General features: G+C 53.3%; 2 protein-coding genes across 5 annotated transcripts in view; both read left to right on the top strand.

Annotated features, from left to right (window-relative positions):
• The window catches only part of LOC144717285 (uncharacterized), a 33,288-nt gene that overhangs the window by 14,019 nt on the left and 2,337 nt on the right, over positions 1–16,932 (top strand). Inside the window, exon 5 of one of the 4 annotated variants that reach the window (XM_078592718.1) lies at positions 8,893–11,135. The exons of 1 other annotated variant lie outside the window; for it this stretch is intronic. In XM_078592718.1, the coding sequence (XP_078448844.1) occupies positions 8,893–9,842 (950 nt within the window). In that variant the 3' untranslated portion in view covers positions 9,843–11,135. Of the gene's footprint in view, positions 1–3,786; positions 5,271–6,621; positions 8,745–8,892; positions 11,136–16,932 lie in introns of those variants that run through there. 2 more of the 4 variants (XM_078592719.1, XM_078592721.1) reach the window with 2 other exon arrangements.
• Positions 11,272–14,010, top strand: LOC144717327 (uncharacterized). The gene has a single exon (XM_078592810.1). The coding sequence runs from the start codon at positions 11,493–11,495 to the stop codon at positions 12,087–12,089; it is 597 nt and encodes a 198-aa protein (XP_078448936.1). The 5' UTR covers positions 11,272–11,492; the 3' UTR covers positions 12,090–14,010.

The raw sequence follows: 16,932 nt of genomic DNA, 5'->3' as shown, positions 1-16,932 counted from the left end.
ATCCCTGTACCGGTATTAGTATTATTCCTACCAGCCCACGCCGCAGGGTCCTGTTATTAGCCGTTTACACATACAGGTGTGTGTGTGTGTGTGATAAAAGTGTTAAAGACCACAACAGTGATAGACATACATCCAAAAAGCCAGGACTCTTGGAAATTTTGGTTTCATACTATATTCTAGATTTGAAGCTTTCGTGACTGCAAGAATTCATTCTCTTAGTTTTTTCGGTAAAGTCACGTTCCATTCATTGGCTACCACATTCAGATAAGCCCCTCCCTCCCTCCTCCCCCCTTAACTTGTATTTAAGAATTCTAGATTTGAAGCTTTCGTGACTGCAAGGATTTATATTCTTAGGTTTTTTCGGTAAAGGCACGTAGGTAAAAAATTATAATTAATAATTTGCACGCACCTTTACATCATCCGCATCTAGTTTACACAAAGGCTTGTTCCTCTAACAGCGTGCTTCAGCCGCACCGAACCTCACAAAATAATATTCAGGGCCCACCTTGGCTCCTCCCACCCTCAACCAGTATATATACAAGGACTGTTTTCTTGGAATTTCTCTTTACTTGATACAGCTATCGTGCTGTGATGGTCCCACCTGATGACGGAGACTTGTGTTGCCTCCGAAACGTCGTGAGTTATTATTTTATTTCTATTTTTACTTTTAGTAATTTTTAAGTCTATTTTTTACCTACGTGACTTTACCGAAAGAACCAACAAGAAGTATCATACTATATTAGTAAATAGTTTTCTGGATGGATGACCTGGGTGGATTCCTTCCTGCCTGGGTGCCACGCTCCCAAGTGCTCTTGCGGGTTGGTGACGACGTCACTGCACGTACTTTGTGTGCTGACGTCATGCCTCCCCATCCACACTAAACCCCGATGCGTGTCCCACACACACGCTGTCGTATCATCTTACTCTCACTAACATTTTTCATTCCACCCCTACCGTATGAGAATAATGTAGGGGAGGTTATGGAGTGAGATTTTTTAGGGAGGAAGAGACTTTCGATTTAAAGCTTTGGTGACTGCAGGGATTCATCTTCTTGGTTCTTTCGGTAAAGTCACGTAGAAATAATAAAATAATAAAAATAAAACGTGATAAAATACAATTCTCACGACGTTTCGGCCACAACGCAAGCAGCCGTCCTCAGGTGAAGAACAGGGCTGTCGGAAAGACAGCGTCTGAAGAACAGGGCTATCGGAAAAACAGCGTCTGAAAGACAGTCTGAAAGACAGACGCTGTCTTTCCGACAGACCTGTTCTTCACCTGAGGACGAAACGTCGTGAGAATTGTATTTTATTATTTTAATTTTTTTTTATTTTATGATTTCTACGTGACTTTACCGAAAGAACCAAGAAGAAGGAGGAAGAGACGTTAGAGGAGAGGGGGACAGGGAGAAAGTGAAAGGGCATGAGAGGAGAGCGAGGGAACGTGACAAGCAGTGAGAGAGAGGATTACGGAGAGGCGAGAGAGACGGAGAAGGGACGGAGTGGGAATAAGGAAAGTGACGGTGAGAGAGAGAGAAACCGGGAGAGAGATGGAGGCGGGGAGAGTGGGTGAGATGAAGTGGAGGGAAGACAGAGGACAGAGGAGTTGAGAATAAGAAATAAAAAGTGAGAAATAAAAGTAAATTAGCAATCGACGGTACAGAGAGGCCAAGGCAAGAGAAAGGCGGAGAGACGGGGGTCTTTCTCCATATATATAAAAGGCAAAGTTGTGATTGTGTGTGTCTGTTCAAAATGTTTAGCGTACTTCCCGACATGCAACAAACTTAAAATTTTGCCATGTGGGTACTTTCCAGACTGTACACCATGCAAACATTATAAAATGACACTTTTTTTTGGGGGTGGGGGGGAGCTCAATAATGCAGAGATTTTTTGCACGGCAAGTGAGCTGTGACGTCACATCTGTCACGTGACCCGCGCACGTGGAAGCGTAACGCATTGTAGTGTAGTGGTTAGCGCGCTGCGCTACGAACCCGGCGACCCGAGTTCGATTCCCGCTCACGGCCACCAGCGGTGACGATTATTTGAACCGCTCCTGGGCCTCCCGTAGGTCGACTCAGCCTCAAACGAGTAACTACTGTGCTGTGTGAACATCGCCACTGGGGAGACAAAGGTGGTGGATCCGGGCGAAGCCGGGGTAGTACAGCTAGTATAAAAATAAACGTTTTGCTGGCTGGCTGGCTGGAACAGACGGTCTTGTCCAAAGGACGTGCGAGTTGCTGGTCTTTACAGAAAAAAGTAAAAATCCCGTGCTTGGGGTATTCGCAACACCGCACGGAAAGATGCGGAGCCTTGTGTGGCATTGCAGCAGCGACTTCAACGCTCATTCGTGGCTGCCAAGTGCTGCGAGGCCGATTGCCTCGAGCGGTGACGGTTCTAGATGTTGCTGCTAGCAGTCTTGAGAGAGAGAGATGGGGTGGAGAGGTGGGGGGGCTGTCGTGTGAATAATGCCGGCGCGCCCCCACTGTCAGATTTCAGGATTTTTTTGAGCGGTGCAGAAGCCCCGATGCGTGGTGCTGATGGGAGGATGGGGGGGGGGGATGTTGGGTTTGTCCTGATTTTTTCCCCCTTTCGAAAGCGTGACTGTCTCAGATTAACGGTGTTACGTTTCACCCCTCTCTCTGTATCCCGGTGGTTCGCTGGATAATCACGATTCATGGTCCCCAGGAATCTATTATATACTTTTATTTACGTTGCGAGGCACTGTAAATCGATTTGACGTAAAAAAAAACATTCCGTGGCGCATCTACAACTTTCAATGAATCCAGGGGGTGATGTGAAACCATTACCTACTACTACAACATAAACAGATACAAATTAATACAAAACGCATGGATTTTGTTCACGTGCGGCTATGCATGAGCTTCTTATGCACCAACATCGATGATCAAATCAAATGTGCGGTGTGCATCTGTACAATAAACACTTATTTGACTATTACGGGAACATTTCCTTGAAATAATGACACGGTAAAGCAGCGTGCAAGTTCTGAACAGAACCTGGCAAGACAGCGTTGTAGACACAAAGAGGACGCGGGGGGGTGGTGAGGTCGTTGTGATGGGCAGGGTACCGAAACGGGTGTTGGGAGTGGCGCCCTACAGCTCAGAGGTGGCAAACTGGTTTTGATTCCTTACCCGTAACCGTACCCGGCCGCACCAGGGTCGCAAACGGGTACCCGTACCCTACCCGATACCTGGCTATCCGTACCCGGCCGGGTACGGGTAGGGTACGAGTACGGGTACCCGATTGCAACATCTGGGATGAAGTCATGTTGCAGGCGTGGGTGGGTTGATTCTAGGAACTTGAATTGTGAGAAGAGACAAGACGTTGGGAAATGAGTGACAAACGGTGACTCACCAGTGACTCACGACCTACCCGTACCCGGCCGCACCAGGGCCGGGTACGGGTAGCCGGGTATCGGGTAGGGTACGGGTATCGGGTACCCGGTTGCGACCTCTGCTACAGCTCATCGATGAAGGGGGAAGACCTAAACCCACGATGAGTCAAAACAACGGAGCCTCCGATGTCTCGCGTCAACTCATCAACAGTTACAGCATCGAGCAGAAGGAAGGGGGAGCGGTGACATTGACGGCATTTGACTTCCGATGGCCTATTGACCTTAAGACACGAACAGGGCCCCTTCACCTTGAAATCATTAACCCTGTCCTGCATCCCCCCCCCCCTCCCGTCACGCGCGAATGCTGCTACACTGTGGCTGTGTTGCACCCAGTGCAGCTTCTTATCCCTCAAAATCCGCTCTCTCCTCTCGTAGGTAAGAGTGAGGAATGTCATTCGGGGTACATCATCGATGATGTGACGTCGCTCCAGGGCACCGCCGCCCCGCACCTCCTCCGGCGCGGCCGCCCGTATAGCGCTATCGCCCTCGCGTCGTCGCAAGTGCCGGTCGAGACCCACGACCCCGAGTGGAGCCCGGCGGGTCCGCCTTACGATGGGCACCTGTCGACCGCGGGGAGAAACGAGCCGGGCGGGCAGGGCCGGCGGGAGGGGCCGCTCGCGAAGCGCACGTCGGCGGCGGCGGCGGCCTCAAGCGGTCAGTACAGCTGCAAGGTGTGCGGGCAACAGTTCAATCGGGCGAGCTACCTGCGCAAGCACAAGCTGACTCACACGACGGAGAGGCCCCACCACTGCCCAGTGTGCGGCCGGGCCTTCAAGCGGCCGTGCGAGCTGACGCGCCACCGGCGCACGCACACGGGCGAGCGCCCGCACGGCTGCGCCGTGTGCGGCCGCACCTTCACGCGGTGCCAGCAGCTCAAAATCCACCTGCGCACGCACACGGGCGAGAAGCCGTACCGCTGCAGCGAGTGCGGGCAGTTCTTCTCGCACCGCCACAGCTTCAAGCGGCACCAGCGCACGCACGCCGGTGGGAAGGCGTGAGGGCGTGCGCGCCGGGGGCAAGGGGGGAGGGAGAGGGACAAGCGGGGCCCGGGCAGCTTGCCAAGGCGACGAAGAAGGGGCGATGGTGCGCGATTTTAAATCGAATTTCGTTGGTGTGAAAGCGCATTGCCGTGCACGCGACGACGCTGCGCGAGATGGTTTATTGATGCGAGAACAAAGACGTTGAATCTTTGCCCGAGTGACGACCACAAGATGAGACGCTGCAGCAAGGTCATCCATGTTGTCAATTTCCAACGCTCAATGGACCCACCGTGCCGAAAGCCAGCTGACTCTGTGAACGGAGGTGCAGTGGAGAGCTTGGGGTCACCGGATTCTTTGCGTTCTGTCCCGTGGAATGCGCGTTGAGGCAGCGTTGATGTCTCGCTGTGCGACTGCAACATTGCAACGGGTTATAGCACGGGCCAAGCTTTTGTGAACAAGCTTCAACACAAAAGTCGTTTCCCCGATTTTTCCCACTCTGGACGCGGCATGGTCTACACCTCTTGCACGGCGGGTGGGGGGGGGGGCGCGAACCCAGTGACTCTTCTCAGTAACGAAACTTGGAACTCGTGTCAGATGTGACCCCCCCACCCCCCATCCCTAGGACGCACAGCCTAGATGTGACTCTATACCAAAAGGAGGACACCTGTGGATCGATTCAAACTTTCAGAGGTTTCGGCAAGCCTCAATCATTTAAGATGTACAGGCTCGAGATGGCCGACAATGAAACTAGAGCGGCGTTAGTCGTGTATGAAGTGTGCTGAAATCTAAATACAGGAACTCTGTATCTTTGATTGCAAAATGAAGACGACGGCGTGTACGTAGCGGCGTTATTAGTTTACGAGGTCTCGTTTCAGGATGGGTAAGTCGCACTACACAATAGGTTTTGGATTTACCGAGCGGTTCAATGTGACTGCGGTAGTGTAGTGGTTAGCGCGCTGCGCTATGAACCTGGCGACCCGGGTTCGATTCCCGCTCACGGCCAACACCAGTGACGATTATCTGAACCGGTCCCGGGCCTCCCCTAGGTCGACTCAGCCTCAAATGAGTACCTGGTGCGGTGTGTAAACATTGCCACTTGGGAGACAAAGGCGGTCGGGCGTGGTGCTGGCCACCCACCCCCTCGTGGTACCGTTCCACGGCTTTCATCGGTGCTCGCTAACAGCACTTGCCCCTACAGTCTGTTAAGGCTACATGGGGGATCTGTGTGTCTCTCAAACCACTGTTACACATAGGCAACACGTGCATATCTCGGAGTGGGAAGAGGGTTTATTTTTTTCTTTCCTGGAGCAGGGAATGATAGGGCAGCATTCTAAGAGGCCGGAGAGAAAGTTTGAGGTGAGATTATGAGGGATGTGTGCATACCAAAGTTATCATAGGAGATGGACGTTGCCTCTAGCCTGGATCTCGGCAGTGTGCACGGCTCGGGGAAGGCAATTTCGAGACAGTGAGAGCAGCAGAAGAGAAGTAGCGACCTGGTGCGTAGTCGGTGATATCTTACCAGGTGGCAATGGTGGCGAGAAACCTGTACTCTTGATCAAATGTGTAATACTTTGTGGGAAGTTGGCGTCAATTGTCTGGGGGATATATCGCCTGCCCTCTGCCATGATGGAATTCCGACCACTGCTTCGGGACTGCCACCTCTGATGAGTGTAGCCTTGCATTCCACTTAGCAGGGAAACGCTTTGGAGTTGGTGAGTCGGTCATCATAACATTGGTAGAACTCATCCTCGTTTGCTCAAAGGGTATTTTGGAGCTACGCCATTGAAACTGCTCTCATCGCTGTGGCTTACAATATTTGGGACGTAAAATCGTTAGGTTTGTTAATGGCTTGGTTCATTGACTTTTTAACCTTCTGTCAATGGGTGTGCTTTTTATTTGATGGTTATAATGATCGAAGTTTGCTTTGCCGGTACGGGTCTCGGACACGTGCGTGCCAAAATACCGTGCCGCGTAACGTAATTTAAGTCACGGAAAATGGCATTACATTTTCTGTAACTGGCCGCCTAAAGTGGGAGCTTTCTGATACGACAGAGCATCCGCTGTCGTATGCAGCCTCTGTTGTGGCCACACGGATGCCTTCGCGTTGATTTACGAATGAGCAAATGCACGGGATCGTGTCCTCCGCAGTTAGCAACGCCACGCGAGCTTTTGCCGCAAGGCGAAGGACGCGGCTCTGATCGCTCAAAACACCGCCTGTGTCCTCCTGTAGGTAAAAGGGCGGAAAGTGACTCAAGGTTCGCCATCAATGACGTCACGTCACTGCTGAGCACCGAAGGGCCCCTTTCGTCGCCACGAAACCCTAGCTTCCTCGCGCGATGGCAAGACTCGGGCGCGTTCAACGGCAGCATAGAACGATGGGATTTCGCCCCGGCCGCTGCCGCCGGCTCGACATCCGCGCGTCCCGCCAACCCGTGCGACGCGGGGCGCGGCGTCCCGCAGCAGAACGGGGCGGCTGCTGCTGCTGCTGCGGCGGCGGCGGCGCAGGCCTGGCGAGGGGCGGCCTTCCCCGAGCGGGAGCGGCCGGGCGCCCCTCCGTGCGTCCGCGGCGAGCGCGGCCAGTTCACGAGTTACGACTTCCTGAAGAGGCACGCGGCGGAGGCACGGAGGCTAGCGGTGGAAGGACACGCGGAGGAGCGGCACGCGGCGGCGGCGAGGCAATCGTCCGAGGCGCACGTGCCGGAGGGCCACGCGCCGGAGGGCCACGCGGCGGAGAGGCCCTACCGTTGCCACGTGTGTGGCCTCACCTTCAAGCGGCTGGCGCACGTACAGCGGCACCAGCACACGCACACGGGCGAGAAGCCTCACCGCTGCGCCGCGTGCGGCCGCGCCTTCGCCCTCTTCTCCACGCTGAAGCTGCACCGGCGGACGCACACGGGCGAGCGTCCTTACCGCTGCGACGTCTGCGGGCAGACGTTCTCGCACCACTATAGCTTCAAGCGGCACCAGCGCACGCACGCGCGCGTTGGCGACGAGCTCGCCGCGGGCCCGCCCATCGTTCAGCAATACGAGGGGGTCGTAACGTCTCCGCTGCTCGAATGAGTATCGGGGGGCGGGTGGCGGACGGGGATCGGGGGAGGTGTGTTCGTTGCTGTTGGAGTTCTGCGAAACTAGCGGTGGAAATTGCACATTCCCCTGATGGTGGAGAATTGCCCCCCTTCCCCCCACTCTACATCGGATGACCGCTGTTGTCTTCCACGGAGTCGTGCTAAATTGATTGATTTATTGAGTTGGATGGGGCCTGCATTGGCCCACCAACTTGGGACTTGAACTTGGTTGGTTTCATCTTCTTGGTTCTTTCGGTAAAGTCACGTAGAATGGAAAAAAAAAAACTTAATAAAATAATTCTCACGACGTTTCGGCCACAACGCAAGCAGCCGTCCTCAGGTGGAGAACAGGTCTGTCGAGAAGACAGAGTCTGAATGGCACGCCCCAGGCTTGGAGCGACTATTTATGCTGGGATGATTGGTTTGCCTGGTCCCGGCGGTAGTCTTATCGATCCACAGTCCTGCCTACGGCGGATCGACTGTTTTAGCCCAAAGCTTAGGCTTACGAACAAAGTGGAGTTTTCTGAAAAGTGTTTAAACATTTTCTCATTGTAAATGCGGAGAGGGCAAACGCGGACATGACACAGCAAAGCAAAAGCCTCATGGCCTTTGCTAGTTGGCCATTTTTAACATTGGGTGTTTAGCCAATCCTCTTCCCCCCAAAGGCGATGTTGCTCACAAACGTGTCGCTTGCGTTGGCATGCATATTTTTTATTATCCCCAGGATGTTTCGCTTTTATACGTTCGTGCTCCGAAAGGATTGTTACGGCTTTCCGTATTTGAATCTCTGTGAAACACAGATACAGTATGCATAGTGGATGTTTTTGTTGTTTTTGGGGTTATATCGCATAAATATAAATGTGTCGTTAAACCCCTCACCACCCAACACAGCCAATGATTAGTCAGGTTTGTTACGTAAACAAAGCGTGCTGATTCGTTACTAGTTCAGCACAACGGTTGTGTTGGAGAGTAATCCCGCAACATTTTCCTTTATTATGGACAATGTTGGTCGCGAAATCCTACGTGTTAAAACAGATACAGAACATGTCAAAACGTCGGACGTGAGATCACATGTTCTGAAAGTGGTAGTTGAGGACTTAAGATTTTTTGCTTTGTAAATATCAACCTGGTTTGTGGGTTGTTTTTTTCTGGTGTAGTAATATCGAGCGGAGGTATTGCTCTGACGGTGTGCTGCTACGAAATGCATTCGGAACTCGGCGATGAAAGGAAATGCTGGAAGGGTTTTTTTGTGGACTGCACTTTTTAATAAAATCGACGACGTACATTGTCTTGCTCGCACCGCGAAAGTAATTGCATGGATTGTTTGCCGAAAAGCACGCGCAAGTCCCTCCCAACTTTTGTCATAAACAATCGGCGTTAATCGTATGGAATTGGTGCAGCTCTCTGATCGTTCGAACCACTGTGTCCTCCTGTAGGTAAAGAGGCAGAGAGTCACTCAGGGTTCCTCATCAATCGCGTGGAGTCGCTGCAGAGCACCAAACCCCTCCTTCCGTGGTCAGAAAAAACTAGCGCCGCGGCACAATCGCAGGAGGAGCCGCAAGCGCCAGCGGACTCCGGCGCCGTTGTCCGGAGCGTGGCCTGGCAGGACTTCCTGACGGCCGCCGCCGCCTCCATCCCGATGCCCTCGCGCCCTTCCAAGCCGCGCGCCGTCGGACCCGCCCCGCTGCAGGTGGGCCCGAAGCCTTGGCCGGGCGCCGCGCCCTTCGGCTTGCGCGAGTGGACTCCGCACGGCGCCGCCGCCACGCACGGCTGCGGGGAGTGCGGACAGTCGTTCACGAGGCGCGACTTCCTGGAGAAGCACACGGCCAGGCACCTGGCGGAGAGGCTCTCGGCGGAGCGTCGCGCGGCCGAGGCGACCGGCGGCGGCGGCGAGGCGCTTGGCCTCCCCTTTGCGCCGCCGCCGCCGCCGTCGTTGCACGGGTTCGGCAACCACACGCAGCCGCACATGAGCGAGAAGCTGTACGCCTGCAGCGTGTGCGGGCGCGACTTCACCCGCTCGTCTACGCTGAGGCTGCACGAGCGGAGGCACACGGGCGAGAAGCCCCACCGCTGCGACTTGTGCGGGCACGCCTTCCTGCGGGCGGTGCAGCTGCGGGTCCACCTGCGCACTCACACGGGCGAGAAGCCGTACTGCTGCGGGGAGTGCGGGCAGGCCTTCGCCCTCTTTTCCACGCTGAAGCTGCACCGGCGGACGCACACGGGCGAGCGTCCTTACCGCTGCGACGTCTGCGGGCAGACGTTCTCGCACCACTATAGCTTCAAGCGGCACCAGCGCACGCACGCGCGCGTTGGCGACGAGCTCGCCGCGGGCCCGCCCATCGTTCAGCAATACGAGGGGGTCGTAACGTCTCCGCTGCTCGAATGAGTATCGGGGGGCGGGTGGCGGACGGGGATCGGGGGAGGTGTGTTCGTTGCTGTTGGAGTTCTGCGAAACTAGCGGTGGAAATTGCACATTCCCCTGATGGTGGAGAATTGCCCCCCTTCCCCCCACTCTACATCGGATGACCGCTGTTGTCTTCCACGGAGTCGTGCTAAATTGATTGATTTATTGAGTTGGATGGGGCCTGCATTGGCCCACCAACTTGGGACTTGAACTTGGTTGGTTTCATCTTCTTGGTTCTTTCGGTAAAGTCACGTAGAATGGAAAAAAAAAAACTTAATAAAATAATTCTCACGACGTTTCGGTCACAACGCAAGCAGCCGTCCTCAGGTGGAGAACAGGTCTGTCGAGAAGACAGAGTCTGAATGGCACGCCCCAGGCTTGGAGCGACTATTTATGCTGGGATGATTGGTTTGCCTGGTCCCGGCGGTGGTCTTATCGATCCACAGTCCTGCCTACGGCGGATCGACTGTTTTAGCCCAAAGCTTAGGCTTACGAACAAAGTGGAGTTTTCTGAAAAGTGTTTAAACATTTTCTCATTGTAAATGCGGAGAGGGCAAACGCGGACATGACACAGCAAAGCAAAAGCCTCATGGCCTTTGCTAGTTGGCCATTTTTAACATTGGGTGTTTAGCCAATCCTCTTCCCCCCAAAGGCGATGTTGCTCACAAACGTGTCGCTTGCGTTGGCATGCATATTTTTTATTATCCCCAGGATGTTTCGCTTTTATACGTTCGTGCTCCGAAAGGATTGTTACGGCTTTCCGTATTTGAATCTCTGTGAAACACAGATACAGTATGCATAGTGGATGTTTTTGTTGTTTTTGGGGTTATATCGCATAAATATAAATGTGTCGTTAAACCCCTCACCACCCAACACAGCCAATGATTAGTCAGGTTTGTTACGTAAACAAAGCGTGCCGATTCGTTACTAGTTCAGCACAACGGTTGTGTTGGAGAGTAATCCCGCAACATTTTCCTTTATTATGGACAATGTTGGTCGCGAAATCCTACGTGTTAAAACAGATACAGAACATGTCAAAACGTCGGACGTGAGATCACATGTTCTGAAAGTGGTAGTTGGGGACTTAAGATTTTTTGCTTTGTAAATATCAACCTGGTTTGTGGGTTGTTTTTTTCTGGTGTAGTAATATCGAGCGGAGGTATTGCTCTGACGGTGTGCTGCTACGAAATGCATTCGGAACTCGGCGATGAAAGGAAATGCTGGAAGGGTTTTTTTGTGGACTGCACTTTTTAATAAAATCGACGACGTACATTGTCTTGCTCGCACCGCGAAAGTAATTGCATGGATTGTTTGCTGAAAAGCACGCGCAAGTCCCTCCCAACTTTTGTCATAAACAATCGGCGTTAATCGTATGGAATTGGTGCAGCTCTCTGATCGTTCGAACCACTGTGTCCTCCTGTAGGTAAAGAGGCAGAGAGTCACTCAGGGTTCCTCATCAATCGCGTGGAGTCGCTGCAGAGCACCAAACCCCTCCTTCCGTGGTCAGAAAAAACTAGCGCCGCGGCACAATCGCAGGAGGAGCCGCAAGCGCCAGCGGACTCCGGCGCCGTTGTCCGGAGCGTGGCCTGGCAGGACTTCCTGACGGCCGCCGCCGCCGCCGCCTCCATCCCGATGCCCTCGCGCCCTTCCAAGCCGCGCGCCGTCGGACCCGCCCCGCGGCAGGTGGGCCCGAAGCCTTGGCCGGGCGCCGCGCCCTTCGGCTTGCGCGAGTGGACTCCGCACGGCGCCGCCGCCACGCACGGCTGCGGGGAGTGCGGACAGTCGTTCACGAGGCGCGACTTCCTGGAGAAGCACACGGCCAGGCACCTGGCGGAGAGGCTCTCGGCGGAGCGTCGCGCGGCCGAGGCGACCGGCGGCGGCGGCGAGGCGCTTGGCCTCCCCTTTGCGCCGCCGCCGCCGCCGTCGTTGCACGGGTTCGGCAACCACACGCGGCCGCACATGAGCGAGAAGCTGTACGCCTGCAGCGTGTGCGGGCGTGCCTTCACCCGCTCGTCTACGCTGAGGCTGCACGAGCGGAGGCACACGGGCGAGAAGCCCCACCGCTGCGACTTGTGCGGGCACGCCTTCCTGCGGGCGGTGCAGCTGCGGATCCACCTGCGCACTCACACGGGCGAGAAGCCGTACTGCTGCGGGGAGTGCGGGCAGGCCTTCGCCCACCGCCACAGCTTCAAGCGCCACCAGCACAAGCACATGAGGGTGAAGGTGTAGCGTGGCGGTTGGGGGGGGGGAGAGACGCAAACGAAGATGATGCCGCACGTCTGTCTCGTTGCGAAATGTTCGTCGATTTTTTCCTTTTTTCTCCCGGCGTATCCGAGCCTTATCGGGCACTGACACTACGGCCGGCTTTGAACTTCTGTTATGCCGAGCCGATCCAGAAACAAACTGTGAAACGCTGGGTCCTACAAGACGTCTGAATCTGGTTTGGGGTGGTGGGGGCGGGGGGGGCCAATCGAGAGGTCAGTCTGTACACTTGGATGGTGACAAGTTTTTCGGTTTGGGTTCTGCCATTGGAAAAGAAAACATCCTTGAGCCGCGCTGGTGCTCGCTTAGCACGGCTGAAGCGCCGGATCCGCGGTTGTTCAGTGGGGAAAGCGGGCAAACGTGAAACGATTCATCTTCTTGGTTCTTTCGGTAAAGTCATGTAGAAGGGAAATAATAAAATAATAAAAATTAAACATAGTAAAATACAATTCTCACGACGTTTCGGCCACAACGCAAGCAGCCGTCCTCAGGTGAAGAACAGGTCTGTCGGAAAGACAGCGTCTGAAATTTCAGGTCTTTCCGACAGACCGGTTCTGAAAATGTCCTGAAATTTCAGACGCTGTCTTTCCGACAGACCTGTTCTTCACCTGAGGACGGCTGCTTGCGTTGTGGCCGAAACGTCGTGAGAATTGTATTTTATTATGTTTTATTTTTATTATCTCCTTTCTACGTGACTTTACCGAAAGAACCAAGAAGATGAATCCCTGCAGTCACGAAAGCTTTAAATCGAAAAGTGAAACGATTCTCCACGCTTGTACGGTAGCGCGACAAGTGGGGGTGGTCACCTCCGTCGGCTTGCCTGGGGGCCGACTGTGGTAATTCCCACACGCGCCTTTGATGGCGCGACCGGGTGCGACCTCTGCGTGAGTTTCTAAACTGTGGAACTGGTAATGTCGGGGGGGGGGGGGGTGGGGGTGATTATGGCTCTGTTGACCTCCCAATTCAAACAGTGTGTTTTCATTCGATGCGATGCACACGTACGAGTGACATCCTTTGCTAAACGACGCTTCCCAGGTTTTATGGTTAAAAAATATTTTTTGGCAACTTTCAAATGTAACTACGTTGCATTTATACTCTCTGGTTCTTTCGCATTTCTCTGTTGGAGAATTACAAAAAAATGAAGAGCCCTCTCCGCCAATCCACTGCTGGAATGAGGCCTCTTCCCCCATGCGGTGTGGGTCAATGGGTGGTATTTGACCGTACGTCACCGCGCTCCTTGGCGCGGTTTTGATGAAGGTGGGGGATTACACAGACTTGTAATATTGCTGCACCGCTCGCCTTCTGCCCACTGCGTCTCCCCGCGGCAGCCTCTGATAACCTATCAGTGCAGTGATCGTTACCAATCCGAGCATCGTCCATGCTCAATTATGCACGGTTGCTCAGCTCTACCCAAGATTGAACGAGATCGGGGCATACTGGCGATGATCATGTCGTAGGCATTCTTATGAATTGTGCAGTCTGCATTCGTGATGCAGACGTCTCTGATTTGAGTGTGATGTAAGTATGTACGTTGAGCTTCTTTTGCACCATACATAGCCAACCGTGCTAATCGGAGGTGCGGGGGAAGGGGTCAACAAACTAAACAAAAATTAGTTGTAAAGAAATGAGTTTGTCAATCTAGATGATGATTTGAAAGTTGCATATCTTCGGTGGTTTCCTAATATCAGAAGAGCATTCCAGACGGCCGCAAGAGCGTATCTGAAAGCTCACAATACGGGCGGGCGCTTGTCACGTGGTGAGATTACGCGACTGCTTGGTTCGATTTATTTCATCATCGCCGGCTGCTGAAAGGCATATTTTGTCTTACACGAGCAGCTTTTTTGAACGAGAATAATTATGAATGGAATAAAAAAAGGTGATGGTTTTATGCTCGTTTGAATTGTCGCTGATTTGGTTGGCGCCGTTTTCTCGGCCGCTAAGCAATTCCCGGTTGCCGCGCGGATTTTTTTGTACAAACCCCCCAAAAGTTGGGCGCCGACTTGCACGCAAACTCGCACCGACATCGCTGGCTACTTCACTTTCCTCTTCGGTCTATTTTTTTTGTTCCATTTACTTTGTCAGCGTCCCCATCCGTGTGTGTGTGCGTGATCCCCTATCTGGGGGTGTACGCAAGACATGACCAGATTTTTGTAGAAGGTAGAACATCGAAAACACAGATTTTTCACGGGCACGTAAGTTACAACTACTTTGTTTCATCAAACCCTATGTATTTATTAACATACATGTGTAATGTAGCTCTCAGAGACACCGTCTTATTCAGCTATATGTATATTTATTATGAATAAAACCCGCCGACTCACTGATAACTTAAAGAGTAACCCCGAGTGACTTACACTTGGGTAACTAGGTAACTCTATTCTGAGACAACATAACTCATAGCCTTCCAAGACTACAAGGTGCCCACTCCAGGATGAAGAAGACGACCCGCCAGAGGTCGCAAACGGGTTTTGATTCCTTACCCTTACCCGGCCGCACCAGTGTGGCAAACGGGTACCCGTACCCGGCCGTACCCTACCCGTACCCGGCGGGTACGGGTAGTGTACGGGTATCGTGGACCTCTGGGATGAAGCCATGTTGCAGGCACGGGTGGGTTGTTTCTAGGAACTTGAATTGTGAGAAGAGACAAGACGTTGGGAAATGAGTGACAAACAGTTACTCACCAGTGACTCACGGCCTACCTGTACCCATACCCGGCCGCACCAGGGTCGCAAACGGGTACCCGTACCCGGCCACCTTCACGGTAGCCGGGTATCGGGTAGGGTACGGGTATCGGGTACCCGGTTGCAACCTCTGCGACCCAAAGGTGACGACAGCGATAGCAGTTCCCTCACAACAGCAGCCCAGAGTCCCCGGCTCACGCCGGCTTTTATCCTCCTCACGACCCGGCCACCTGGCCCTGTCTGTCTCTGCCCTTATTACAATTTACGACCGTTAGGTTTCGTGCTTCCCCTCACGTGACCCTGTCAAAGCTTGTCGCATCAATCATCATCAGCGACCACTTGGGTTCCACATTACCCTAACGTGACCCCTGTCTGTTCACGTTACGTTAATTAGTAACCATGGCCACGGGGAGCCGTGCTGTCCCTACATCACCCCGTATACTATCCTTACACATGTTTTAACGATTGAAAACCGAAGGGGGATGCAAGGCTGCAGTCGAGGTCAAGAACCACTGGTGGGGAGAGGATGCCGAAAAAGTTGCGATTTCCTTAACTCGATTTACGCTGTCGGCTCTCGCTGCATTAGCTTCGCCGGCTCTGCGAATTGAAACGTCCGGCGTGGGAATGGCCGTGCCGTTGGATGTGCGCGGAAACCAGGTTGGCCCCCCCGATTGGCTGGAGGCGGTGGCAGCCAGTCGGGTTCGTTGGCCCTGGATCAACTTAACAGGCTCTTCCCCCCCCCGTGATTGGCTGAACGGATCCCAGGGGGGAAAGGCGGGAGGATTGGAATCCGTTTTGTTTCGTTCATTTCCCAATCCGCTTGTCCTGGTGAGGGTCGCGGCGGCAGCAGCAGCTTGTTGAGTAGTGGCGTCCAGACCCTCCCTCTTTCCCTAGCTCCTCCTGGGGAATTTCCAGGCCTTCCCAGGCCGGCAGAGCGACATAGTGGAGCGGAGGGATGGGGGAGAGGGCGATTTAAGGGGATGGGGCAACGGAGTTGAGTTTTGGAAATTTTTATCGGACGTATACAGTACTCGTAAACGCGTGATGTTCATTTCAAATGTGGAGGGGGTGAGGGAAACCGGAGGACCCGGAGAAAAATCCATGCGATCACCGGGAGAGAGATTCATGCAAACTCCAAATATACAGCAGCAGGCGTCAGGGTCGGGTTCGAACCCACGACCTCCTGTACACCAGGCGAGGCTGTTAACATCTCCTAGCCACCGTGATGATGATGATGAGAGAGGGATGCACGCAAACTCCAAATATACAGCAGCAGGCGTCGGGGTCGGGTTTGAACCCACGACCTCCTGTACACCAGGCGAGGCTGTTAACATCTCCTAGCCACCGTCGCGGCCTAAATAAAGAAGTTTACCTGGAGACGCCACTCCTGCGTACGTGCGTGCACACCGGGGGCTCCTCGCTCTCTTTGCCTTGCCATATTTTGCTTTCTGATCTCGTTCAGGACGGGTGACATTTTCCCGTGGATGTTTAGGAAGAGCTCTGGCCGGTCGTAATAGCCAGCGTCAACGGCACGGCTACCCGAATTGTAAATGTCGTGGGGTTTACTCTTTCCCAACACACAACCGGTTAGTGCTGGTAACCCATTGGGGCACGTTTTATGTCACGTGACAAACCCTACTAATTGGCTGTGCCGGGTGGTGGCGGGTTTGACAACACTAGTTACGCGAACCCCTAAAAAAAACTATTGTGGAAGGCAGTGTTATTGACGAAATGGTGTTGGGTTTTCATTATTAGAATTAGCTTGGGTCTCACTTTGGGTTAGATTTTATACTGAGTAAAATGCCTTCCATTTCTTAACATTGTACTTCTTGTTGTGTTGTCTTGTATGCCGTCATCTTGTTTAAATTTATTTAATCATTATTTTTAGAAATACACATTTCTAAAATGTCTCCTTGTCAATTTGGCATGCAGACCCCCCCCCCTGACCATGTTCTGACGACGTCCCAACAAGGTGGTAATCTCAGGTTTTCGCTTCCCCGATTGAGATATCGCTTTGGTTTAAGGACGCTTGCTTGGCTCGCCGATTTTCATCTCACAGAGAAGCAATGAAAACAATGGGCATGTTTCTTAAATCCCCTTCCACCCCACCACCACCACCACCTCTGTCC

The sequence above is a fragment of the Lampetra planeri genome, chromosome 3 (assembly GCF_965212315.1).
Source record: "Lampetra planeri chromosome 3, kcLamPlan1.2.h2, whole genome shotgun sequence".
Lineage (NCBI taxonomy): Eukaryota > Metazoa > Chordata > Hyperoartia > Petromyzontiformes > Petromyzontidae > Lampetra > Lampetra planeri.
This window is presented reverse-complemented; position numbering and strand designations above follow the sequence as displayed.

What these genes read in the sequence shown, in the direction of transcription:
- LOC144717327 (XM_078592810.1), top strand. Translation starts at nt 11,493, where the DNA reads ATGCCCTCGCGCCCTTCCAAGCCGCGCGCCGTCGGACCCGCCCCGCGG.